At 41.3% G+C, this 27,921-nt stretch overlaps 1 protein-coding gene across 6 annotated transcripts in view; it reads right to left on the reverse strand.

The window, feature by feature from the left end:
* LOC117249619 (proline-rich protein 5-like) overlaps window positions 1-27,921 on the reverse strand; it is a 38,038-nt gene that overhangs the window by 9,233 nt on the left and 884 nt on the right. The window contains exons 1-7 of one of the 6 annotated variants that reach the window (XM_078165075.1): window positions 27,152-27,409; window positions 21,516-21,605; window positions 15,405-15,587; window positions 10,221-10,301; window positions 7,372-7,478; window positions 4,320-4,411; window positions 4,095-4,235 (exon numbers count right to left, since the gene is read on the reverse strand). In XM_078165075.1, coding sequence (XP_078021201.1) covers window positions 4,095-4,235; window positions 4,320-4,411; window positions 7,372-7,478; window positions 10,221-10,301; window positions 15,405-15,587; window positions 21,516-21,541 — 630 coding nt within the window. In that variant the 5' untranslated portion in view covers window positions 21,542-21,605; window positions 27,152-27,409. Of the gene's footprint in view, window positions 1-4,094; window positions 4,236-4,319; window positions 4,412-7,371; window positions 7,479-10,220; window positions 10,302-15,404; window positions 15,599-21,514; window positions 21,606-27,151; window positions 27,410-27,921 lie in introns of those variants that run through there. The other 5 variants (XM_078165074.1, XM_033615362.2, XM_033615363.2 and 2 more) reach the window with 5 other exon arrangements.

The following is a 27,921-nucleotide window of genomic DNA, read 5'->3' on the forward strand; positions in this document are numbered from 1 at the left end:
TGTTTGCGTCATTGTGTCACTTTGCTGAATCCAAACTAACCCTTACTCCACTATATCTTTACTGTACATGGCAAATAATGGCTTGCTCATAGACTGTATACAGTGGTTCCCAACTGGTGGGTCGTGGTCCAAAAGCGGGTCATGGGTCCATTCTGAATGCCAAGTCAAGTCAAGTTTGTAAAAAACACAATTTCTTTTGAAGTACATTAAATTTCTGGCACAGCTTTTATTTTGAAGTGCCATTTCCTGCTGTCGAGTAATTGACAGAGACAGCAAACTAGCTCGATGACATGGCCAAACGCAAGTATGACGCTGAATATTTTAAACTGTGTGGACCTTGAACAAACAACCAAGGAAAAATCTGGACCCCGTGGCTGGACCAGTTGGTTCTCTGCTCAACCACTAGATGTAGCTACCATGACATCACCCATTAGTTTGGGGACTGCCGTTTTACAACCTAATGTTCGGCATGTCGGCAGTCGCCATCTTGGTTTTTTGGAGCCAGAGGTGACCATATTTGAAGGAGAGGGTAGAACTATGGAGGCGTGAGGAGTGGATCTGACTAGAGCTTAGATCAGGCCCAAAAAATTCAGCCCGACCCGGTCCGAGCCCGTGCACGTTATGTCCGGGACTGGCCTGGCCCGTCCAATTAACTGTAATTATGGGCCCGAGCCCGATTCAAACCCGACATTTTTCAATAAGTTGGCTGTTATAAAAAAAGTGTATTAAACCACAATTCTTGTTATTTGAATGACAGAAATATAGGATCTTAATGAATGGCGCAACACAGAAGCATGATTATGTAATAAAACAGGTGTTTATTTTAGGATCCAGGTGGTGAAGGGCTGTGCGCGCACAATGTTGCAACATTGGACGTGTGGAAAGGATGACGGAGTTATTTGGCAATTAAACCACCGTTTATTACTGAACAGGACCGGTTACTGTTGGCCGTAACCACACCAAAACAACCAACAAACAACAACTTAGCTATAACTCCATCTGTGCACTCCTGCTCTCTTCTCCAGCTTGCTCATACACACACACCAGCACATGCACTCACACAGCCCTCCTCATCCTCGTCACACTCGCACCCCGCACCTCATTCAATCCCAAACATGCCATTAACTCACAGAACATTGACATTATAACAGAACATTTACTGCAGGGTCACTACAATACATAGCCTATGACATTATCAAATCATAGCTTTAAAAAAAAAAAAAAAAAAACGTCATATCTTACCGGCCCGGCCAGGGCCTCTCAGAGGGAGGGGGGCTCCTGGCCCGACCCGGCTGGGCTCGGGCTCGGGCAGAGAATCTAAGCTCTAGTTTACAGTGCAGCCTTGCCACATCCAATATGGCGGCGACGTTGACGTACGGCTCAGCACTCGATGCGGCGTCTATGTATATATGTCTATGTCCCTCCCTATAAAAGGCTACAGCCAGTGAGCAATGGAAGCACGTATTTTCGAAATGAAATGGCAGAGAGCGGAACGTCCACCTGAAGACGACCAGGATCTGACATTACCTCTAAAGAAATGACGGTTGTTGGCGAAGAAGTTGTCGGATAAAGAAAGGGAGGAGAGCACTGCGAGAGCTAAAGGGGCTACAATCTGACTCAGAGCTAGCTCTTCTTCTCCTGTACAGGTACAACATAAAGTCAAATGTCTGTTTTAATTAGTGTTACAGTAACGTTAAGCACATGTCGCTATGTCAATTCAATTAAATTTAATGTTACAATCGTAGCATGGGTTAATGTCCAGAGCTTGAGTTATTAGCGGCTCGGTCCCAGCAATGGGTCAGGCGTTATGGTTGTGTTAGGTGAGTAGCCCGGCAGCCCAGCTAAGAGTTGGAACGTTAGCATGGCAGCCGACTAGTGCTAATGCTAACGTCCCCACGCTTCTCGGCTCCGACTCACTAAGCCTGGCGGAGAAGCCTGGGGACGTTAGCACTAATGGGCTGCCATGCTAACATTCCAACTCTTCTCTGGAGACCGTGAGCCTGGCTCCTGGCTCAGTTGGAGTTGGAGCGTTGGCGTGGCAGCCGAGTAGTGCTAACGCTAACAGGAAAGCAGGGTAATAGCTAAACACAGCAGAGACCGAGAGTGATTGAAAGACATTGCTAACTGCTAAACTAAGTTGGCTGTTTAGGTTTTATTTCCTCGCCCCTGTGGCGAGTGAATATGCCTGCAGTGAAAGCGGGGGCTAACCGGTGCTTCCTCCTCATGCTCCACTTCACTCAGCTGCTAACACAGCCAGTTAGCCTCCGCTAGCTTCCCAGCAAACGGCTCTCCGTTTGGATCCAACCGGAGCACCGAGCCCTGGTTTGTTATTCAGGTTAATGTGGGAAGAAGCAGCGGGTGTATCGGGCAGCTGAGTGAAGCTGAGTGAAGCGGAGCCTGCGGAAGAAACACCGGGACTGTCTGGATGTGATAGTCCGTGGAGATGCTGCGGTGCTCGCCGGCACAGACGAGGCGCATGGGGGGGGGGGGTGGAGGGTGTTGGAGAGCAGAGGTAGAGGGAGGAGTGGCTCATGACACACTTTGTTTTGCTCTACAGGCAGTGCAGAACAGTGAACCTAGCGGTGAAACGATTTCGCTTATTGCTCCTTTAAATATGCATAACTTTGGGCCTTAATAAAATGTGAATGGGTGAGTTGTATTAAAATTCACCCCCTGTACAGTTGTCATGAATGCTGAAATTGGCTAAAGAGAACAAACTCGTTTTTTGTACCAGGCTATGAACATGTTTATTTCTGCTGTAAAGCTGGGCATCCTAACACGGGGGTCTATTGGGATTTACTCTGTTTTGGAGCCAGCCTCAAGTGGCCATTTGAGGAAATGCAGTTTTTGACACTTCTGTACTGGCTTCATTTGTCAGCCTCAGAGGTTGCCGCTTGGGTGTGCTGCTTTATTAATTCTCTGAATCTCACATAATGTCGCCTTAATGTTTCACCTTCTGTTCAGTTCTCTGTAAGAAAGAGCGGTCTGTTTGGGAAGTATTGAGCATACCACTGGATAAAAGAGACGCTGCACGAGTTGTGTGTTGTGAGTTGTGTGTTGTGAGTTTGAAAACAGATGTTTGATATAGTGTTGCTGTTGTAAAATTCCTAATTCCCTAATTCCTTTTACTTCAAATCATCAAGAATTTTCTCAGTTTATTTGATGTTCCATTGACCGGATGCATGCAAGAAAAAGTTTTCTTTACAAAGTCACTGTAACACAGGGTGATTAACTGATACACAAATGGTCATTTGGGGGATGAAGTATTCCTTGAACTTGAAAATTCAGTATGTGCTGTCTGATAAGTTAACAACTGTCTTCCTGTTCCCACGAAAAGTGAAGCCATAAGTTGCAGCATAGTGAATGTATAAGTGAATCAAATAAACCTGGTTCACCATATATATAATAAAGCTGAAAAAAAATTTACTCTTATTTCAAGGTCAGGCAACTTACTCTGGGGCGATATCAGCTGCCGACTATTACTCACTACAGTTTATTTTGGAATTCTCATGAACTGAAGCCAATTATCCACAGGGGACACATATATGTCTGCGCTCTCACCACTGAGCAGATAAGATGAAATTTCCTTTGAATTTTTTTAATTTTATGACCCTTTGCTTCAAAACATTTTAGCTAATGAGGTCGGAAACACCCTAATCATAATTGATTCTTATTTTTTTCAGGTTTTGGGAGGATATACGGGTCTCAAAGGACAGAGTAAACATGGATAATTCACATAGACCAACAGTGACACAGACACAGACACAGGCAGGGTGCAGAGGGCACTGAGTGGTCATGGGAAGACGACTGAGCTCTGTGTTCACACTGAGACTACTTCCTGTGAGATCCCTTTTCAAGAAAAAAAAACAGCCCTCTGTACCCTCTGGTCCTCCATCTGTTGTCATTTACCCTCTTCGCTCACCCTGCATCAGTCATGGATGTTTGTGCAAGCCCTGTGTTTGAGGGTGTGTGTGTGTGTGTGTGTGTGTGTGTGTGTGTGTGTGTGTGGAGATAGCGTGACAGATTGTAAAACAAAGAGGGTGAAAAGGGGAGGAAAGATGAAGAAATAAAAGAGTTTGTGTGTGTGTGTGTACCTGTAGTATTAGCAGCATCTGTATGATAGAAGGAGGAACTCTGGCTCGGGGTCGAGACAAAGCCTCCTCCAGTTTCAGGTTGAGGGTGATGATGTTCCTGAAGTGGAGCAGAGCCAGCTGACGCACTGATGGCTCCTTTCCCTAAGGACACATACACGCAGGTGTCAAAACAGACTTTGAAAGTAGAATAGAAGTATGTGTGTGTGGCTGTGTCTGTGTGTGTACCTGTACAGGATAGAAGATGGCCTGCAGCATGGACAGAACATCACAGAAGAAGAAGTCCCATGTGTCGGCCAGGGAGTCCAGCAACTTCTGACCTAAGCGTGAAGACAAAAGACAGATCACTTCAAAGTCAAACTAGAATTACCGCCTCAGCGACCTAGTCAAGTTGCAGTTACAGTTTACATCCATGTCTCTTCAGGCTCATATGTAGCCATGACAGTAGACAGTCTTTTAAATATGAATGTTGCTGCAAGGAAGCTACAAATTCTAAAACATGGGTGCTTCACACACATCTTCAACCCAACAGCACAGAAGATCGATACAATCAGCACAGTTTCAAGGTGCACACCCAAGACTAGTGGCACCAATTCGGTGTCTAACAATTGTCTCCCCTTCTTTGAGTTATGGCATTGAATAATGGCCAGAAAAGTATTTTTGCAGAACATTATGATGTCACAGTGAAACTGACCTTTGACCCTTTGGATATAAAATGTCATCACCGCATCATTTTATCCTATTAGACATTTGTGTGAAATTTTGTCATAATTAACATTAGAATTCTTGAGTAATGGCCAAAAACATGTTTAGTGAGGTCACAGTGACCTTGACCTTTGACCTTTGGCCACAGTTTAATGTTGAGTTCAAGTGAAAGTTTGTGCCAAATTTGAGGAAATTCCCTCAAGATGTTCTTGAGATATCGCGTTCACAAGCTTGACACTGACAATGTCACAGTGAACTTTGGCCTCCAAAATCTAACCAGTTCATCCTCGAGGTCAAGAGGACAAGTCTGAACGAGATGAAGGCAGCCTCCCGCTGGAAGAGAGGCTTTGCCCCCTCAGGCTCTGATATCACTTTATCTTTTTTTAATCTTCTGCCTTCTGTTTAGGGGTGGTGAATTTACAGCTCACAGCAACTTAAGATGATTCAGTCTGTGGCTTTTGTTTGATGTCTAGTGTCGGCAAAAGATGCTGCACATTTTCAGTACATCTTTAGTGTGATCAAGGGGGAGCCGGTGGCAGCAGTGCAGCAGTTTAAGCATCTGGGCACTGTTTTAGATGATGTTAAATTTTGATGTGAACACTGACAGCATCTGTAAAAAGGCAAACCAACACCTATTCTTTTTAAGGAAGCTGAGGAGTTTCGATGTAGATAGGACAGTCAGGAAATTGTTCTATTCTGCTTTTATTGAGTCAGTTCTTTTTTTAACACTGTCTGTTGGTTTGGTAATCTGAGCCTTAAAAACAAGAATAAGTAGGCAAAAGTGGTCAAGTTGTGCTGTGAGATCACTGGTGTTGCCTTTAATAACCTACAGCATCTGTATGAAGAGAGGGTCACATCTAAAGCTTGGTCTAGTGTCTCAGACTCTCAACATCCCCTCCATGTTGAGTTTTAGTTGTTTCCATCAGTGCAGAGGTTTTACCTCCCTACATGCAGCACTAGGCGTTACAGACTGTCCTTCGTCCCGTCTGCTAACGCTTATCTTAACCAGTAATGATCACTAATATCTGTGATTCATCCCTGGCAGTGTGTGATACTAGATTCTGTGTGTTTGTATTGCACTGTCTGTTTTGTTGTACTCATGACTACTGTCTGTATCTCAAATTGCCCCTCAGGGACATTAAACTTTACCTTAAATTACCATACCTTACCTAGACAATGGAAACTTTAAGGCCACAAAAGTAATCTTGCATTTTGTGTCTTGTCAGGATATCACGAGCCCAAATGCCTTACATGACATTTACTCTTTGTCAGTGTGTAACAAGCTGTGAGTGTTTTACTTGTTGTCCAAGGACATAACTAGATAAGATGACCCAGAATGCTTTGTCACCCCTCTGACGATGCGAGTTAAAGATCCCTGACCTCAGCTGTTGTATATACGTATCTGACATCTGTCATCTTGACATGTTCAGGGCTCACTCTTTGCACTCACTCTTGACTGTTTGTTGTGAGTCCATCTGCAGATGCTGGATTTAACTTACAGAAAGAAGAAGTGTGCTGTGTCTAATAATTGCCACCAAAGGGCTGACTTGGCTTATTTACTATAATATGTGAATGTCACCGTCACTCTGAACGTCCCGCCGAGTTCAATTAAGTGTTGCTTGATCATCTACATGAGAAAAGAAGTAATGAGTAGTTGAATATTTGTATCGAACACCCAAATTCCACGCGACAGACAAAATTCTGACTCAGGTACAGCCCTTCATATTGTTTTCCCTAATCAGAAGGTTTAAATGGGTTTTGTATATTATCTTTATGATGGTATTACCCTGTCTTTGTTAGGATATCTGTTGTGGTTTTCTTTGTTTCTGTTACTGAGTCGTCACTGTTGATAAGGGTCGCCCCTCAATGATCTCTCCAGTACAGATAAAGGTTGACTGTGATTTGGTGTTATTGCAGAAACTTCATACTTCGCAGCAGGAGTCTGTGCAGGCACATTCAACACACACACACACACACACACACACACACACACACACACACACACGCACGTGCACACACACACAAACAAGTACTGAATGAGCAGAACAATGGGTAAGTGAGTCGCTGCATGTACCGCAGTGGTTTGTCTTATCTTTAATTTCTCTTTGACTGTATGTTGTGTAATTGACGTAAAGCATCGCTTCCTCTGACGACAGCACCGAAAATCTTTGTAGTCAGTGTGTGTGTGTGTTCCGTTATTTCAAAGGTGCTTCAAATAAAGGTCACACATTTACCACAACAGAGAACAAATCGATTTCAGTGTCTTCTTCTCACCTCTTCAGTGGCTCATTCTCACTCTGACTGCTGATGTGTGTGTGTGTGTGTGTGTTCTACCAGTTCAAACTCATAGTTCAAGGGTTAACTTAGCATCTGATACTTTAGTCAATTATTATTTTCCCCTGGGAGACTTCTGTGACTTTTGTCACATTGAGATAAAACCTGAAATGACTCACTGCCACTGTGAACGTTACTCAACAATGCCAGGAGGCCCTGTTAGTGAACAACTAATGACATTGAAATTTTTGTGCAGAACAAACAAACAAATGGTCTTTGTATATTTTTTTGCGTCAGTTACCTTCATAGAAGCGGATCTTGTCTCTCAGTATCACCATGCCTTTAGTGAGGAGCTGATTCTGAAGGTACTCAGTGAAGAAGGAGCCCAGCTCTGTTTTCAGCAGCTGCCTACAAAAAAGAAAAGTTCAAATAAGTGCAAACATACACAGATACACCAACATTAATACCTCCTCAACATGAACTAGGGATGCATGATACTGGATTTTGCTGATATTTTCCACCTCGTCTTGGCTGATTGCCCATGCCTATTTATGTGCATATTTTTTCCCACCCAACTGCAGAGAACATCGAGTCTCTCCTGTAGTGGAATTAACATATAATTATGCCTCCTCTTATAGTAATGAACCACTGGCAGATGCAGACATAAAATACAATGCTTACATTCACTGGGAAAAATAAGAAAACTGCCTCACCTCTGGTTACATGTAACACAAGCCATATTTATTTTTGTAACTGTAACCTGTAACTTTTTCATCCAAACAGTAAAATCCATTCTACTTTGTCTTGGATGATGCTCTCCCTGAGACATTCTTAACTATAGCCAACTAGGGCAAATTTAACCTATTTCACCTAATTAAAGTCACATAATTAAAGTGTCATCTTACCGGCCCGTCATATTGGCAGAAATGTTCATAACAAGCTGATATAGGGATGTTTTTTAAAGTCGGTTCATATGAGGTAGGTACTCATCCATAGTCAGTGTATTACCTACAGTACCACCATGAAAGCTAAGTGATGTTCTGCTGTGGACGAGGACAGCAGCAAAATGTATTTTAGCCACCTTAAAAAAACTCGAACGATTTAAGTGTACACTATATTGAAAATATTTTCACTGCTTCACTTGCTCTCAACAGCCCTTTCTGATGGAGAAGTGGCGCACAGCTTCAGTACCCCTATGTTTTGTCAAAGCCGCTGGACTCTGTTGACAAAAAACAGTAATTTCAGTGGGGCTGTTCCCTGAAAGTCGAAGATTCAAATCATCAGTCGGAGACCCCTCAGTCGTTTGAAATTCTCCAAGTTAAGTATTACTTGTTTTTTGTTGTTTTATGTCAGTAAGTGTTCTGCGGACATTTCAGTCCTCAGGTTTAGCTGCAGAGTGAGGGTTCCTCGCTTTCACGCTGCTATCTGATGCAGGCAGCTGCAGATCCAGAGCCAGTTTTGGAGTTTGGATGAGGCGGATGCAGCTGCCTGGAGAGGCTTTGCCTGGTCAGGCTCCGACATATCTTCTGCCTTCTGCATTAGAAGTGGTGCATTTACAGCTCACAACAACTTATTAACAACAGATTGTGGTTTTTGTTTGATATCTAATGTTGACAACAAACTTTATTGCACATTTCCAACCTGTTTTAGCGTAGTTAGCAAGCATTCGCTCTCATGACTAACTTGTCTTGTTTATGATGAACATTGCTGTCCCTCTAAACAAACCCTGTTCAAACTCCATTTTCACTATCAAAGCTCTATATAGAAAGAAGGAGTGAACAGTCAAATATTAGTATTGAACAGCCAAATCCAATGTGACTCACATATTGTAATTCTGAGTTGGGTACAAACCTAAATTTTAGTTTTTAGCTACAGGTCTCAATCAGTTAGTTTCTGTTATTGTGTGGCTTTGACAATTCGAAATTAACCCCTTGAAATACCAAGTAGCAGTACACCAGCAGCTCCTGTGTTCAGCAACATTAAATGTGGAGTCTGGCTTTGAGCCATATAACAGCTTCAGTTCCCTGTCAGAAATTACTGTCTGACAGCGAGGTAAAGTGGAGAAAATATTCTAAATATAGCCTACACTTGAACTGATATCAATATTTTCTATACAGGACTTGTTTTAGGTGGCTGCTACCCCCATCCACAGCCGTGCATTGCATAGCTTCAGTGGTGGCACTCCTGCCTGGGCAGTCTCTAAACCGGGGGCACACTGACCAACATCTACTGTAGGTAATACACTGACTATGGGTAAGTACTTCATACAACCCCACTTCAAAAGACCTGAACTATCTCTTTAACACTTTTATCTGCCAATACCAATGATGTGCCAATATTATCATGTATCCCTGACAAGAACCATGACTAATTAGTTCTCTTGCACCAGGAAGCTGCAGTGTTTAAACAGCAGCTCAGGAAATGAGAAAATATGTTCTTCACACTGAAAACAAAGAACATTTCAACAACAGCATTTTCCACTGATAAACTGATAAAACAGGTGGATATTAGTGTGCCTTGCTGTTTTTACAGGAAGCGAAAAGTTGACCTTTAATCTTTATCTCGTCATGACGACTGCTGCACAACACAACAACAGACACAACAGCCTGAGTCAGTGTACCTGCACGTACATCTGTGTGTGTGGAGCCAGATATTTACTCTACGTGAGTGGAGTCAGTTTACAGCCCTGTCTCATGTGCCCTCAGCTATACCGTAGTTAAACACACAACAGTGACCCCTCCGTGACCTCGACCTGTCATTTCCCCCTTTAACATAAAGGTGTTTCGGATTCAGTGGGCTGTATGCGGTCAAGAGCAGCAAGAGAAAAAGAGCAGCTCAGAGTGAACAAAAACTGTTACTGTGCATGTGTGAATGTGTCAGTTAAGACTAAATTTAGCATACTGAAGCTGCCATTCTGTTTATATACGGGAGCAGGAGTGTCTCAGCCAGAGAGAAAGCCAACACTACAGCGAGGGAAGGTGGGAAATTATAGAGTAAAACACTATAATTTTGTCAGATTTCTTCCTAAAATACAAACAAGCTCAAGCCCAACATTCGGCATGGTTGTGTGAAAGTCAGAGAGAGAGAGAGTCAGAAAAACAGACAAATAAAACACAAAGAGGCAGACGGGTGACGAGACAGAAAGCTGACCTGACACCTTCGTTCAGAGTGTAGAGTTCATTTTCCCCCAGATCCTTCCTCTGGAACACTGATATCACTGCGTTGTGGATGCTGAGGAGAAACACAGAGAAGCATTTAGTGGACACATTTTCACAAACACGAATATGTAGAGGAATAGAAAAATATTCAGTTATGAATACTGCATGGCTAGCTGCTGCATGAGGCCACACTCCATACAAAAATGAATATAATTTTACAATTTCCATGCCTTCAAACAGAGATATATTGTAGATTTGCCAAAATTATTTTCAGGTGTTCATATGCACAAGTCTCTGTTTATATAAGTAACAGATTTATGAAGCAGTAGAGAAGGTCCCATCAAGAGTAGGCATGGGACAATACAAAAATCTCCCAATTTTCATACGAAGCATTACCCCAAAAATCTCAAACAGCCCAAAAATGATTTCTAGTTAATCTCAGACAAGGACATTTAAACCATTTAAACAACTCACTCTCATCTCGCAGGTGACAGGCTTTGTGACAGCCTTACAGTTATGCAAGCAAGTTGTTGAAAAAGTCAAGCATCTAGAATAGTTTCCAAATTGACCAGGATGACCCCTAAAAGGTTGAGCACTAGATATGTCAAAAACCAGCAGCTTAGCCATCCTGTGTTCCTTAAGAAGTATTCTTTTTCCAAGCTATTATGGCTGATGTTAATCAACCTGCATGCTAACAATGTGGCTAACTGTCACGTTATTTTAGGTGCATCGACTGAAAACTGTTTCAAAACAGTCTGATTTATGACTTCATGTCTCATTAACCTGTCCCCCAACCCCTGTCGAAGCTTTGATTAATTGCAGATTAATTGTTGATTAATGATGCCCAAAAACTGGTATTCAGGACAGCCCTTCTTAGAATTATCCTGGCCAAAATAATTGGGATTCACTAAATTATCCTGATAATGATAATAAAAAAAATGTGCTAAAAATGCTCTTAAAATGAAACTGAAACATACTGGAATCACTTTACATATCTAAAGAAACAAATATTTTTATTGCATTACAGTTAGGACACACATCTTTTTTTTATATATATATACATATATATATATATATATTTTAAATCAAAAAACAAACAATCTTAAAAGGCCTTTCAGCTATTTGATACTAGGGCTGCAACTAACGATTATTTTTGTTGTCGACTAATCTGTCGATTATTTCTTCGATTGGTCGACTAATCAAAAATGTCGGTCTGTCTCTTCCAAACCCCAAAATTATGTCATCTAATGTCTTGTTTCATACTCACGCCAAAGGGTTTTAGTTCACCGTCATGGGAGAGTGTGTAAAGCTGCCAATATTTGAACGTAAGAAGCTGTAATAAGAGTATTTTGGGGTACTTTTATTGTACTTTTCTATGAAAAATGACTCAAACCCATTAGCCAACTACTAAAATAGTCACTGATTATTTTAATAGTCGATTAGTCATCGATTAGTCGACAAATCGTTGCAGCCCTATTTGATATAGCATCATATCTTTCAATATGAAATATGTCCATGCTTGATTAAAATCTTTGGTGTGTTTTTGAGGTCAGTGCATATGCAGCCTGTTTTTGTAGAATCTCTTTTATTGTTTGTTGCCAAACAATCTTTTGGGTACTGCTGGACATGACATGCACAGTCATCCCAATAATGGAAATTCACCACATTCAACTTATTGTGAGTGTCGATAAAATCGTGTAACATCACATCCCTAATCTGGAAAGAGAGGGACTCGTAGACCTGTAATTACATTACATTTGTCAGTAATGCAGTAATATAACACGCTACTGTTCTAAATTCAGTGATGACATTAACATTATTAATCAAACAATTATATTATAACTTGTGCTACATACGTTCTTCAAGTATTTACACTCTAAAAAATGTTTCATGGGGTCAGTGGAATTTTGAGTTTTCAGCATAAAAAAATACTTTGTTAAGTTGGTCAAAATCCCAAACATTTTTGACAAAAATTTAGAATATCTTAAATAAAATAATTTGGCCATCAAATATCAACACAACTTTTGGATAAATATTACCTTGGTTCTACTTAATTAAGTTTGTTGAGGTCAAAGCAAATTATGTTGGTGTCACTTTAACTACTTGAGTTTGTCAGATTATAAAAGACTCAAAGGATTTACTTTACAATACCCGAGTCGGAATGACTTTTAAAAATAAAACATTTAACAATTTAACCTAACAATTTCCATCTTTTTAACTTTTTAAGTTGTACCAGTGGATTATTTTTTAAACTTAATGATGACAAACTAGCTCTATGCTCAATTAATGATTCATGGGCTCAGTGTATTTTATTTATTTATTTATTTACTGAGTTTCAAGCATAAAAAATAAGCTTGTCACTTTAAAACATTTTAGTCAGTTGACTTATTTTAAGAAGTTGACCAAAATCCAAAACATTCTTGACATATTTGAGTAGGATTGAATTAAAGGAAAAAGTCAGAATACGTTAAATAAAATAATTTGGCCGATAAATATCAACACAACTTTTGGAAAAATATTAAGTTGGTTTTTAGGTCAAAGCAAATCATGTTGGCTGTACAAAACTTGTCTGCTGCAAAGACATTGTTTGAAAAGCGAGCGTCTCCAGTGAGTTTGAGGTTGTTTGGCCAGTCAAATGCAGTGCATACTCCATTGAAACGTTTTTTTTCCTTTTATTTCTGCCATCATTTAATGTTGTTGAAAGGCTAGTCTCATATTACTTTCTTTTATTTAATGATATAGTTTAATAACACTGATGAAGGCTGTCCGGCTTAATCAGCTTGGGTGTTTATAGTTCACTTATGTTGTATCACATGCTTTCAGGGTAATAAAAATAAAACTGTGCAAACTGTTAATCTGGGTCAAAGCCATAAAAATCCAAAGCGTAAACAAAGTTAAAGACAGCAGGAAAAAAACAGAAGAGTAAGACATAAAAGGTCAGAAGGGGCCATGAACTTGTTTCATTGTGGGTTCCAGTCCAGCTGATGTTGTTAATGCATACCTTTAGCTCCAACCCCCCAGTGTATCGAGAGCTTTTGCTTTTCACTCTCTGCTGTCGAGTGTCAAATAAAGCTGAAATACCATAAAAATAACCAGAGAAAAGAAAGAGAGAGGAGCAGAGAAGAAAAGACTCTATGAGGCAGAATGAGATAAAAAGAGATAGAGGATGGACCCCCGGGGAGGAGAGGGGAGAAAAGAGAGAAAGAGTTGGTGCTTGAGTGCATGCATGTGTGTTTGTGTGTAAAAAAAGATTTGTATTCACAGTGTGAAGAATGCCACCAACAGAGGTCTCTGACTGTTTAGTATATTAAAGGGACAGTTCACCATCAAATCAAATATACAGTTTTTTGTCTCACCTGTCGTGGTTTTCATCAGTCTAGATTGTTTTGGTGTTGGAGATATCGGCCATAGAGATGCCTGCCTTCTCTCCAGTATAATGGAACCAGATGCCACTCGGTTTGTGGTGATCAAAGTGCAAAAAGATGCATTTGAAAAAACAACAGCAATGTCTCTTTCCACAAATCATGACCTGGTTACTCAAGATCTTGTTGTGAGCAGTCTCATTTAGGAACTTCTCTCTCTCGGCCGAACTACACCCACCAATCATATCACCACGCAGAAGGAATTGTGCATCTTCTACTAGCTCATGTAGAACCACTAAAGCCCAGTTCAGAATAAAGATTTGCGACGAGACAAGTTGAAACAGGCAACTACTTGCTACGTGCAATTTAAGCAATATCACACTCGAGATTGTTATGTTGTACTGTATATCGTCACAGCTGTGATTTGGTTATAGGCACGAGGCCGCACTGCAGCCGTGACGATATACAGTACGACATCACGATCTTGAGTGTGATATTACTTTTATACAACAGTTCAACAACAGCTTAAACAGCAATGCTGAGTAAGGAAATGTTAACAAAAGATGATGAAATAAATTATTTATGTCATGTAGCCCCGCGAAAAAAAAAAAAAAAAAAAACAGTTCCCCCAGTCTGTTGCCAGGCAACGCAGCACACACGCCAGGAACTCACAAGCTACTTTGTATAGCGAGTGTGACAGTTGGTTAATTAACGGTTGTATTTATATTTATAACACCTGTGAGCGGAGTGATTTCCCAGTGATGTTGTACTCTATTCAAATTACTCAGTCGAAACTAACTGCTGTATAATCTGCAACGTTCTAAAACCTGCTGGTTCACACCAATGCAACTAGATGAGATGGTGTATCATCTCTCTATGCAACAACTCTCTGTACTTCTGTTCTGATTTCCAGCTTTTCAGGCTTATTTTGTGTCTGAATATAATTTATAGCTTCTTGAGATATGAATGAGGACAGTGATAGTGAGATACTGGCTACAGCTGCATATGTTGTAGGGATGAAACAACAAAAAAACATGAGCAAAACGAGTATCAGATGGACTGTATTCATAATAAATATGCCACAATAATATAAATAACCAGCGTCAATTTGTTAGTCAGTGAGAGTGTGTGTATGTGTGTGTATCTGACTTGACCACTGGACTTCACAACAAGCTTACTGGCTGCTGAAACAGGTGATGTGCTTTACGTTCAGCGATTTGACCCGCTGAGTTGCAGGTGACACTATCAGCAGGCTTGAGTCAAGCTTAGATGGCCAGTTCACACCGCTGCAACTTTTCTCTGCAACGTTCTAAAACAGTCTAGATAGCTAACGTTACAGCTCTCGTCCATGAGTAGATGCACATTTCCTTCTGCGCTATGATATGGGTGTAGTCAGAAGAAAGAAAATAGTTCCTACATGAAACTGCTCGCAACAAGGTCTGTGAATTGTCTTGAGTGACCGGGTCATTATTTCTAGAAAGAGACATTGCTGTTGAGTTTTTCAAATGTATTTTTTGGTGCTTTGAGCACCACAAGCTGAGTGTCATCTAGTTCCAAAATACTTGAGAGAAAGGTGACATCTCTACAGGTGATATCTCTAACAGTCAGCAATTCACACCAAAAGTTTCTAGATTTATATATAGCAGTACAGGTGAGAGAAAAAATGTGTGTTTTTGATTTTGGGGTCAACTGTCCTTTAAAGGAAAAAAAGGCACATACAGGCGTGGCAGCTTTCGTTGGGTTGACCAAAAAATATATGTATTCACAGTCACTCAAACATGACAAGTAAACCAACATGGCTCTCACACACTAACCTGTTCCAGGTGGCGTTGGCCCCGGCCCTCCTCTGCTGGGTCCCTCTGTCCCTGCTGCACTCTTCACCCAGTCCCCCAGTTGTTCCTCCCTTATCCCCTCCTCCTCCTCCTGAGGTTTTTGCCTGCGCGAGGTCGGTCAGACTGGAGGACGAGCCGCCTCCCAACCTCAGCTTACTGTGGAGACTCCTCGAAATCCAAAGGACAGGAAGAGAGAAATAATTATAAGCAGAAACTGCAGTCCATTGTGGTGCTGGATGACACTGGTGGAGCCAAGTCCACTTTTCATATCTGCTGGTGGAACCCAGCGAGAGTACATAAAGGACTTCAGTCATCCACAGACAATAACAGGAGTTGTTTTGTTTTGTTTGTGCCTCAAAAGCAATTTTCTTGTTGGAATAAGTACAGTGGATAATGTTTCAGAAACTTCCAAATCTATCAAAAATGCTCTCTTGCAGGATGTGTTCTCTTCAAGGTCATGGTTAGTGCTATTTAAACAACCAAGGCACCACACTGAAAATATAAAATACAGGACAACAACTACAGAAACTCAAAATCAGCAGAAAATCCAGAGAGAAAAGGCACAACAGTGAGGTACAACTGCTGCGCACGAAAAACACAATCATTCCTTCTGATTTTAATGGCTGACAGCATTCACTTTTATTGATGGGTGATTACTTTTTATTAGCCATCTGTTAATGTTTACACAAGCTTATGCACTATACTGCTTTGGAAACATACAGTAGAGAGATGAGCCGGAGAGCGATCAGGAGAAGTGTAGAGTCAGTTTGATGGAGGAACATTTGCAGAGAAATGGAGAAAGAAGGAAAAGTAAGACAAGGGGATAGAGAACAAGAGAGAGGAAGAACTAAGGAGGTATGAAACAGAGAAGACCGGAAAAAAACTGACAAGGAAGAAGAGGAGAGAGGAGGACTGTGTAGGGACGAACAGGCAGAAGAGATGCACTAAATATTAAGAGGTTGGTCCATGGAAAAGAAACAAACATCAACAGAAAAAAGCCAAACATTTGACGGTGTCAGGCTTCATAAATATGAGAATTTGGTGCTTTTCTTTGTCATAAAAGATAATAAACTGACAAACTTTGGATTTTTTGACTGTTGGTCGGTCAGATAAAACAAACTTTTTAAAGATTTCACCTTGAGCTCTTTGAAATTGGGCATGTTTTTTTTTTTACTGTTTTCTGACAATCTATTGATAAAAAATCTTAATTGACAATTACAATAATTGTTACTTGCAGCCCAGAGTAACCTCAGCTTCAGCACTAAAAGGCAGAGTAGAGGCAGAGTAGATGATTTCATCATATACACAGGTGTGAGCGTGGTTGCCCGTATATGTCTGTTGAGGTTTAGACCTTGACTGTGAGGACATACAATATTTGGAAAGAGGAAAGTGAGGACATTTTTGCCTGTTGTTACTTCTTCAAAAAGTTGGAAAGGTAAGAACTGTTTGGTTTTACTTTTGGCTTGAGATATGGGTTAGGGCATGGATGGATTACGAGACAATGGGCCCCTAGGCACAGAAAGGCAAAAGGCCCCATCACCTCTACTACACAGGAGCGAAACAAAGATTTTGTCTGTTCCCCCTTGTTGTTTTGCGTCACTTTGTAGTCATTATGCATTTGTGGTTTTGAGTGTAGTCATTTTGTGTCTCTGTGTGGTTGTTTTGCATCACTTTATTGTCTTCTTGTGTCTCTCCCTCTTCGGTACGTGTTAATTTGTGTGACACTTTGAAGATGAAGGCCAGCGGGATCCCTGATACTTCGGGCCCCTATTGTAAGGTTGACAATTGGTGCTTTTACAAAATATTTAATATATATGTGTTTATTGCTTTTTAGAGGATAGGAAAAACAAAGCCAACAGGCACATCATATGTAACAGCAGCCACAGTCAGAGTGATTAGTACAAAATAGTAGTAGTAAAAATTACGTATACAGAAAAGGAAAAATATACACAGCAAGGTGCTTCATCTAAAAGATATTATTAAATTAGCCTTCGCTTTCCCAAATCTGATCAAACACAACACCTCTATCTTCATTGTAGAATCTCAGTCTCTCCAAATGTAATGTGTTTGCCATAAATTATATGTGGGAACAGATTCCATCTTCCACACTTGTAAAATTAACTTCTTTGCAATCCATTTTTTGATATATGCTAGCTGAGGACAAGGAGCTAGTTGCACCAAGGAAAGCTATGAATGGATCAGGTTCCCAAAATTTCCAAGAAGCCTCAGAGAAACAGTGCAAAGTGCCACATGACCAGAAAGCATGTGCTAAATTGCTATTGTAGATTTACAGCGGTTGTAGACAGTTGAAACATCAGTAAAGAAGTCTAACATTACAAAATATCTACACGGTGAGATTTTTGAGAAGTAATCATCAGTAATGTCAATTTAATGACTAAAAGAAACTAATACAACAGTGGGAACAGTTTGGTAAGTTCAGAAAATCACAGCACTTTACTGTAATGTAATGAAGCCTTTAAAACCAGGAAAAGACAACACCGACAATATTATAAAATTATATAAAATCTAAGATGATATCCAGTCTCACATATATACAGCACAGGAATGCATTATGTCAGTGAGGACCCTTTGAAAGTGCAGAAGTGCAGAGGAGCTAAGTACAAAAATGTGTTTTGTAAAGCTGACTCAGCAGAGAGAAAGTGAAACTAGTGTAAAACTGCTTAATATGTTCGGTACAGTTAATGAAAAATGTTCTCTCCTATGTAGGCTACAGTATATGTATATTTGTGTTATGCATGTACTGTGTATATGCAGGCAAGAAACGTACAGACTGCAAACTCTATATATTACTGCTGCATTGACTGTGCTGTCCAATGAATGAAAAAGACTTCCATTCATTCATTCATTCATTCATTCATTTGTTCATTCATTCTGTCTAACTGCTAAACCAGCAATTTCTGCAAAAGTTGAAAACATACAACACACCTCCCCTAAAATACACACACACACATTAACCCATAATGTACTTACTCCAGTAACTGAAAAGGCACCACATACTCCCACTCCATGAGTGTGTCACACTGAACACAACGAGAGGTGGATGAAAGACAGGACCAATTGTCTCTGTCCTCATGAGTCTCTATCTCAGTCTTTCACACGCCCTTTTTACCATTTTCTCTCTCTTCAGTTCTCTGCCTTGAAACTTCTCCTACTTCCCCTACCTTAACTTTTTTCATTCACTACACTCTTCTCTCTTTCTCCCCTTGCCACTCTGTGCCAGCCGGTGGCCATGTGACCATGTGAGCTTTTGTGCCAGGCGAACAAAGGAACCCTTTGAGGTTCAAGAGCTGCCAAGAGAGAGAGGAAGGATTTAAAGGTGACACACATTTCACTTCCTCCTCCTCCTCTTTTTCTGGCTGTGTGTGGCCCAGGACAAATAGAGGTTGTATTCAAGCTGTTATCACATTCCACTCATCACTGGTCAATTTTTTTTGCTGTGGAATTACTCACTTTACTTCTTTGTCTTCAATACATTTGTAATGATCCACTCCCAGTGAACACTGTTCACATGAACAGAATTTAACTGAAATTAATTTAAAGGGTAAGTCTGATATTTGTCAACCTCGGCCATAATTTCCCATGTCATTGTGGGTAGTGACTTTAACCCTATGGGCCCTAGGCGTTTTTTTGGGGTATTTTTACTGCCTTTACTTTTAAGCTCATAACACAGTCATTATAAAGGCTACATACACATGCATCTTGTTTTTTTCAGGACAATGTGGGCTAACCAGATTTGCCATTATTTCATGTCCTCCTATGTGCCTGTATTTTATATTAATTTTTATATCAATGAAAAAAACAAATCTGTTTTGACATGTATCTCACCATAGCAAGTTGGAAAAAGATATATTCTGACATATATGAAGAGGAGAGACTCTCTGGAATCTGGCAATATAAGAACCATGATGGTGGGACATTCTGTCACTTCACAGCTGTCCAAAACATGTGGTTTGTGCCAGGCGGACATGATTGCAAGTATTTTATCATTATTGCAATAAATTCCATTGAGTCATTCACAAGTCACAAATGTGTTTTATCTGAAAGAAACATGCAATATTTACATCTAAGATCATAGAAAAATAGTCAACCCAGTGCAATGATGTCCTCCAAGATAATATTTGCCACTTTGTTTGCAGTAAACAAAGTACACATGTCCCCCTCAATGTATATGGTGACTATGGCCCTGTCATGCATGCACAATTAGGCTGCAGTTGTCTGGGTGCGCAAAGGTGAAGTGCGCTTGTCTTGTCATACAAAGTTTGATGGAGTGTCAGCTGGACAATATGGAGATATTTGCATCTTGAAAGCCGGACTACAGATGTGGATAGACAGGGAGAAACACACGCAAGCTTAAGACGTGGTAAGATACGATATTCCTCACTATATGAAGTGACAATAACAAGATCTGTATAATGGGTTGTAAAGAAATTTGTCAGGTTTTTATTTTGTAGACAATTAATCTGGATTTATAGCGTGATGGGATGACAGCACAGTGATGTGTGTGGTATCACTGGAAAGCTCTGCTCCTGCGCTTTCATGTGATATGCGTGGCATTTCTGTGCAAGCCTGCATTCGCGAGTAATCTATCCAAGAGTAATGTGTGCGCAGAGCTGTATGAAAGCTCTGTTATACATAATGTTAGTGTAAATTTATCATTGTTTTTCGCTGTGAAAACATTGGACTACTGACAAGTGCTTGGCCTTGTCGGAAAGCTACAATTCCCGTGAAACAATTTACAATTGTTTCACGTGATATGCGTGGCTTCTCGCTATGACGAACAGTCGCGGATGCACTATGCGTCGTTCAGGCCCATAGGGTTAAGTGACTAATGGGATGCAGCCAGCTGCCGTGAAACAGGCTGCAATGTAACCACTAGGGGCATTTGTGCGCTGTCAATTTACTGTTAAATTACATGCTACATCTGCTATTCCGACATTATGGAAAGGATTCCTACAGAGATAGACCTTTTTGTGGAAGAGTAAGATCCTTTTTGTTTAACCAGAAATAGCCACAAAATCGCCAACTCCAGCTCCACCAGACTCCATTTAAATAAACAGTAATTTTAACAGCCCAACTTGCGGCTGCCGGCTGCAGCCCTTTTGCTCAATACTTAACCAGTTTTAAAAACCACTGATCCCATTGGTCACTTCAACACAAAATCATGGGAAAATTGGGTCCAGGTTGAAAAATACCAAACTTACCCTTTAACTGATTTTGGACACAAGAAGCAGAAGAAAGGGAAAAGAAGGGGCTAAGAGAAGAGGTACTGTAGAAAGTGGGAAAGAGAAAAAAGAGGATGGAAAATCAGAGACATGTAAAAGAATATGGCAGGGAAGTGGAGAGAAGGTGTGTGTGTGTGTGTGTGTGTGTGTGTGTGTGTTGTAGGTCCGTCTGTCAACCTGGATCTTAGTTCAACTCCGCATAAATAGGTCAGTGCGAGAAACAGGAGCCCTGGGCTCTCTCACACATACACACACACACACACACACACACACACACACACACACACACACACACACAGTGCTTTCGTCAAAGTGTGGATGAATTCTCTCAGAAAAGGTGCAGTGCTGTACCTTGTGCAACTGAATCTACAAAGACTTCACTCAAAAGTTTTCTCCTGCAGAATGGATGATGCACAGCATGAAACAGCAGAGACTCAGAGTAAACACTGAGGTGCAAAAAGAACCCACTGCTGAGAGGAAAATATTTTAAAATATTTCTACATTTGGGAAAATAAAGGGCCGCTGATGTAACCTGGAAGTTAGAAACTTCTTGTTTTTGGCTCTGAAACAACAGGAAGAGTTGTGAGAGAAAATGCTGCGGTCTAATTACTAAACAAAGGAGGATAAGGGGGATGTTTGCATGAATGAAGGAATGAATGAGGTCATTCAGGAATGTGCGTGAGTGTATGCGTGTGTTTGTGTTTCACTTTCATCTACCTTTGTGTGTCCCAAAGGACGGGGACAAAGAGAGAAAAGAAAAAGTATTGGAGCTGAAGTGAGACTCTGTGAATGAGACCTGCTGGCAGATGTGTGTGTGTGTGTGTGTGTGTGTGTGTGTGTGAGTTCTTACCTCCTAAACGAGCCCTCTCGCTCCATGTCAGCCTTGACAGACAGCTGCGACCTAGCAACCAGCCTGCAACCACCACCGACGAATCAGCATCTGAAAAAGGAAACAAGTTGAATTACTGGTCGAGGACATCATCTGACTTCAAACAAAATCACTTGACGTGACAAACTTAATGGACTTTTGTTGAGTTGATTTTCTAGTTTGAAACCTGAGTGAGTTGGCCTTCCTCCTGGGAGATGTTTTGACATGTCACAGTAGGAAGAGCACAGGCGTAAACAATAATAGGGACAGACCGATATGGAATTTTTAGGGCCGATGCCAATACCGATTTTTTTCCATCACCCTTAACCGATGACCGATTATGGACTGCCGATTTTCTTGAGCCGATATTTGGGGCCGATACTGCTTTTGCTCCCTCAATTTACATAAAAAAAATGACACAATGATAACAAATATTACAGGTCTCAAGTTTAAAATAAGAAACATTTATTGAACAGTAAAAAATACTAAAACAAGATGGAAAATTGAGGTAGAACAGGTAGAATATTATTATTATTATTATTATTATTATTATACATTCAAATAAAAAAAATAGTTCAGTGCTCTTAAATCTTCCAGTAATGTCTTTATAAAATAAACAAATATTTAAGCTGAAGCATAAATAAAACAACAACTACTGTACACAGTAGGATTCGCTGCATGTACACTGCAGGGTCTTCCGGCAACACAGAGCTGCCCGTGGATGCCTGTCTGTAAATCATGCCAGGGAAAAATAAATCCGCGAACCCACGCGCATATTGGCCGATGCCGATACAAGTAAAAAACTCAAATATCGGCCTGATATATCGGCCGGCCGATGTATTGGTCTATCCTTAAACAATAACAATTCATAATGGCTCTATTTGATGTAGCTGCTTCAGTTTCAGGCTCACCGTCACACTGTCAGGGCTCACTGGGACATACACATTAGGATTCGACACTCAGTGTTTAGAACTGAGGACTTGACTTGGGACTTGAGTGCAAAAACAGCCCCATCAACTGACGTAGCAGCTGACTGATGGAAGGGAGTCAGGTGATAGATCACATGATTCCTTTCTAGGCAACCAATTGGCGAATCTCATTCAGGGCGCCCTATTTAAAGTGCTCTGGCCTGCCTACTGTTGCTGCTTCCTCTGCAAGCTGCTTTGCAACCCGCCTCCACCCCAGCTCCTCCTTTTCATACTGTGTCTGACTTATCAATGTCATTTCTGTTTGTCATTGATGCTGCTCTGTTCTGTTCCCAGGGGGGGTCTTTGCAGCTGCTTTCCATGTAGGCGCATGGAAGGACAGGGAGGTGTGCTCTCTCTGCCTTAATCTTTCTGCGTAGGAAAGGAGAGAGGCCCCAGAACAGAGCCATACTGTAAAATATAATACTGCTAATGGTAATAAAGTTTTCTTCGACTTAAGTGGTCCTGACTAAACTGATGTACTTTCATGGCGGTATGATACGCTGCCATGTGGCCTTAGTTTATAATGCTGTATCATACTCCTGCGAAGTTGCCTTTCCGCTCCATTGTCTGAAATCACCAACAATTGAAAAAACGGTTGTATTTGACAAGCTGGGAATAAGAGCGGGCTGGTTGTTACCCATCCTACAGTCAGAAATGATTTCTTTTGTTTTCTTTGTGTTCAGATGAAGAAAACTGGACCGACACAACTGATCTACCCACCTACAGTAGTTAGTTTCATCATCACCATGAATCAAACCCACGACTGCCATGTCATCAGCAAATTAAATAGTAACATGATCAGATGTGCTGCTACTACGTTTATTTGTGGACGTCCAAGTAGTTGAGAAACTTGCCGTTAATGCCCACTGTTTGATTCAGGCCCAGGCTCTTGTTGCTTATCATACCGGTCTCTCTCTCTGTCCCTGCATCTCCTCTCTGTATATCCACTGTCACTATTGTATAAAGGCAAAATGCCCACAAGATAATAAACATACAAAAAATAAGAGAAGCTGCAATGTGCTCTGTAACTCTTGGAGTAAAATACTAGAGTACTAAGTCAGACAGATAGAGTAAACAGGCAGGCAGACAGACAGACAGACAGACAGGTGTCTGTCTAGCTAACAAGACACAGTATTCTAATCAAATTACAGTAAAGTGGCTGTGGCAGACATTTGATCCTGCCTCGAACTCAAATGCCCCAACTCACTCTCTCACTCACACACACACACCCTCATAGACACACACACACACACACACACGCAGATAGAATGACACATATCAGGCAGGTTTGTAGCACAGGGGCCAGGGCCAAACAGGGTAAAGCTGAGGCTTCCTCCTGACCTATATCACTGTCTAAACCAAATTTTTGCTGCTCATTTTCTCTCCTCCACAGCTGTGATATGACGACCAAGTATCATATCACAGCTGTGTTAAGTGTGAATTACTTAAAACTGAAAAAACAGTGAATGTGTTATACTTTTGGTTGCAAAGTTTGCATGCAAGCAAAGTGACATTAAACTCGACTTTGCTGACATAGCACCTTTCAGAAAAATATGCAACCTAAAGTGCTTTACGAAGTAAAATTGAAGCAATATAAAATAAAAAATAAAGAACAATCAATACTATTTTGCAGGACTAAAAATTAGAACTAACAATAAAATGCTAAAATCAATAAATAAAAGTCGAAACAATAAAAGAAAAAAGGGAGAAAAATAACATTACAATCAATGATTTTAACTTCATGGGATACTCTTTCAACCAGCTTTGTGTCATAACAATGTGGGTAGCATGTGTAAATAAATTATGATAAACTTCCTTCCATCTTACCATTACCCGAACCTCCCTGTTCATCTCTCAGTTTAAATTGCGTCATCAAGCGGACTTGCATTGGCTTTAAGGATGTAGCTTGGACTACAGATTATACTTCCACATTTTCATATGCCTGCCACCATGGACACAAAGAGTACAGAACCAGATTGAGAGAGAGTCCCCCTCTTTCAGTCTCTCAAATTCATTGTAATACAAGAGTTTGTGAACAGGAAGTGGGTGCCATACTGTTTCCTGTATTGTAAAGACACAGACTGAATACTGAGATCAAACGGTAAAACCAAGCAGTGCTGATGAAATATGAACCAAGATTCTTTCAGTGAATTGCCTGTTTCTTGGCTAAGGTGTCCTCAGAAACACTTTTTATAGCTTCCATATTGTTTTCTTTGCCAAAATGGACACTGCGTCACTAACCAGTGGGAGTGTTTGGGGGTCCTGTGCGTAGCAGTCCATTCTGCTGTTGTAGGTTTTCTGCTTTTTCAGCAAATGCCACAACCCTTTTTCTTTGTTTTCTCTAGTCATGTAGCACCATTTTTGGAAGTATTTGTGTCTTTTCTACTGCATAGACAGCCCAGTTTTGAGGTCAGGATCAGGGTAATCATAGTCTGTTTAGATAAAAACTGTACTGTGTTTGTCTGCTTGGCTCGTAATGACTCCCCAGTGCTTCACGCTTTACTTCCTGGAAATTGTATTTGTCGCTATGCAATATAAGCTGCGACCTGCTGTTGCTTGGTGGATACAGTTATACACATTATCTAGTCTGTCATATCTATTTATTTCATTTTTACTACCTAGTTTTCTCTGTAATTTCTCTGTGTAGCACATGTGTGTTGACCAATGTGGTCTTGGCATGAATTAACCTGATCTCACGACATGAATTTGAACTGTCTTTTTGAATCAGCACTCTAAAGAGGACGTCAAGCTAATTTGAGACCAGAAAGGCACCACTTTCTTTTTGTTTGTGGTTAGAAAAAAAAAGAATGATATTAAGGGCAGATGGATGTCACTGTGGCACTGATAAATCACACCTGGCTCTGCAGAAGGAAAGGTCTTTGGCAAGGGCATAGGTTTCGTTTGAATATTGGAGGGGACACATATGAAACGGTGAGTTTAAGGGTGCAGCACTTAAGCACTTAATTTCCTGCATTCTGGGGATTTATTATGCACCAATTTGTGCCTTTAGTGTAAATATCTTTAATTGTGTAAAATTAAAGACCTCTGCTGCTTTTATGTTTTTGTTCAGGGAGTTCAATGCAAGTGTTCCAAATATTGAGGGGGACGTGTCCCCTTGCGTCCCTCTACACCAATCTACACCTATGGTCTTTGGATTGAATGACACACATGCACTGTGGCTTAATCCTGGTGCTGCATGTCATGCTACCGTGGATGGATTACTGAACGGGCCTACTGGGCACTGGCCCAAGGGCCCAAAGTGTCAGGAGGCCCTGTGGCCTTCACTTGTACAATGTAAAATGTCAAATTATCATGTACTGACCAGGAACAGACTTAAAATGTCCACATAGAGACACAAAAAGACAATAAAAGATATAGAATTACCTCAAAGACACACAAAACAATCTCAAGTAGACTGACACAAACCCACAAATATGCAGAACAACAACAAAGAGATGTAAAATAATTACAAAAGATCCTTCTACGCCATTATGCCACCTCGTCATTCTGTTTATAACAAATGATGAGGGGACAGAGTTGTCTAACTTCTGAGCCGGGAATGAATTTAATAACAGCACCAAAACAATGTCTGTATGAATGGGACGGCCAGGAGGACGGGATCACGGGCAGCATGGGTGTGACGTTTGACGATGTGTTAGGCGTGTGACCCACCATCAGGAGATTTAAAAATAGCTGGTAGCAGCTAGTGGCTAACTCAAAGAAGAGGAACAGTAGCTGAAGATGTCCACAAACTGGAAAGACAATGAGGTCCAGGAGCTCCTCATCCCCTGAACAGAGGATGAAATCAGCCACCATATAACAGTGACAGTAAATGTTTGTTATTGCCATGCTAATGCCATTATTATTGTTTGCAAAGCGCTGCCAATGTGTGTGTTATAGGTCACACTAGAGGCCGACGCAGTTGTGCTTCATTTTACGCCCATCACGAGTGGTCAAAACAGACATGATGAGAGTGGAAGCCTTTGACAATGGATGCCTCAGATGAATATACCAGATCTTCAGGCCAAACAAAATCTCCACCCTTCAACTGCACAAGAAAACAGGCAGCCAGAACATCACCAAGGAAATCACACATACAGACGTTTGGCATGGCTAGGCCATGTGCTAAGAATGGAACAGGGCCCGATCATGAGAGTCACCCTAAGATGGACACCATCAGGCAAAAGAAAACCCGGAAGGCCTGAAACCACCTGGTGCAGAACTGTGACACTGGAGTACGAGAAGATGAACCTGTCATGGGGAGAGGCGCAACATGCTGCAAAGGATTTAATGCAAGGGAAAGAGCTCATTGAAGCCTTATGTCCCATAGGGGATGAAGAGAATTAAGTAAATAAGTAACGCCTCTTTTTATTCCATGATGCTGGAATGCAGTCTAAAATCACACACGGGAGGGGAATGATGCTGCCATAGTTTGGCTCTGGGTAAAAATGCAGCGGCATGAAGAGGGGACTACAGCACAACTGTTATACTACTATGCTAAACCTGGCTCTTTAAATCTCATCAACTAAGGCTGGCAAGTCAGTAACTTAGTGCCTCTCCCTATGTGTTGCATTAGATGTGAGAAATGTACCTCGACTTCCCTTGGGTGAGTGTGACCTCTCCTATCTGGGGTGTGTGTGGTTGACTCACTGCCAGGCCAAAGCTCTTGCTCCTTGCGACCAACTCGCTCAGACTGTACAGCTCCGCCGGACACCCCTTGGATGCCGTTCTGTCAGACCAGTCGGCCAGCTCGCTCTTGTTCAGACTGAATGTGTATTTGCATGGATAATTCGTGGTGATGCGTCAAACACTTTCTCAGTCTCTTTTTGTCTTCAGAATGTCTTGCCTCCAGCGTCTCCCTCATGGCATACCCGCTCAGCTCAAAGGCCTCTCCAGCTCTCCCTCCAGGTGCAGCTAATAGCGGCTAATGAGTCATTACCACCAACCCCCAAGTGTGACATCAGTGCTGACCCTTCCTCCTCCCATGTGCCTTAGCCACACCCACATTCATTACACTACCAATAAAGCTATCATAACAGCAACTTCTGCTCAACAAGGGCCAAAGTCTGCGTGTCTTGCTGCCATGAAGAAGAGGTGGTGGGGCCCTTTGCGTTTCTGTGCCCAGGGGCCTTATTGACTCATAATCCGCCCATGCCTGCTGCCAGACTAACTCCACACCCTTGAGTGAGGTTTGATGCCTTGCTTAAGGGCTCTTAGACTGTACTTGTGGGAGCTTGAGAGTGAGTCTCATTCAGCCTCTGGCCTGAGCGGCCCAAGTTATGAAACCAGCAGAGCTCCCACTCATTTACAATCCTGACTTCTCCTCCTCCTCCACCCGCCTCTCTCCCAGCAACAGACAGTTTACATTGTAAGCAGATATCAGGGACTCCAGTGCTGAAAATTAACACCCATAATCTGCT

Source organism: Epinephelus lanceolatus, chromosome 23 (genome assembly GCF_041903045.1).
Source record: "Epinephelus lanceolatus isolate andai-2023 chromosome 23, ASM4190304v1, whole genome shotgun sequence".
In the NCBI taxonomy this organism is placed as follows: Eukaryota; Metazoa; Chordata; class Actinopteri; order Perciformes; family Serranidae; genus Epinephelus; species Epinephelus lanceolatus.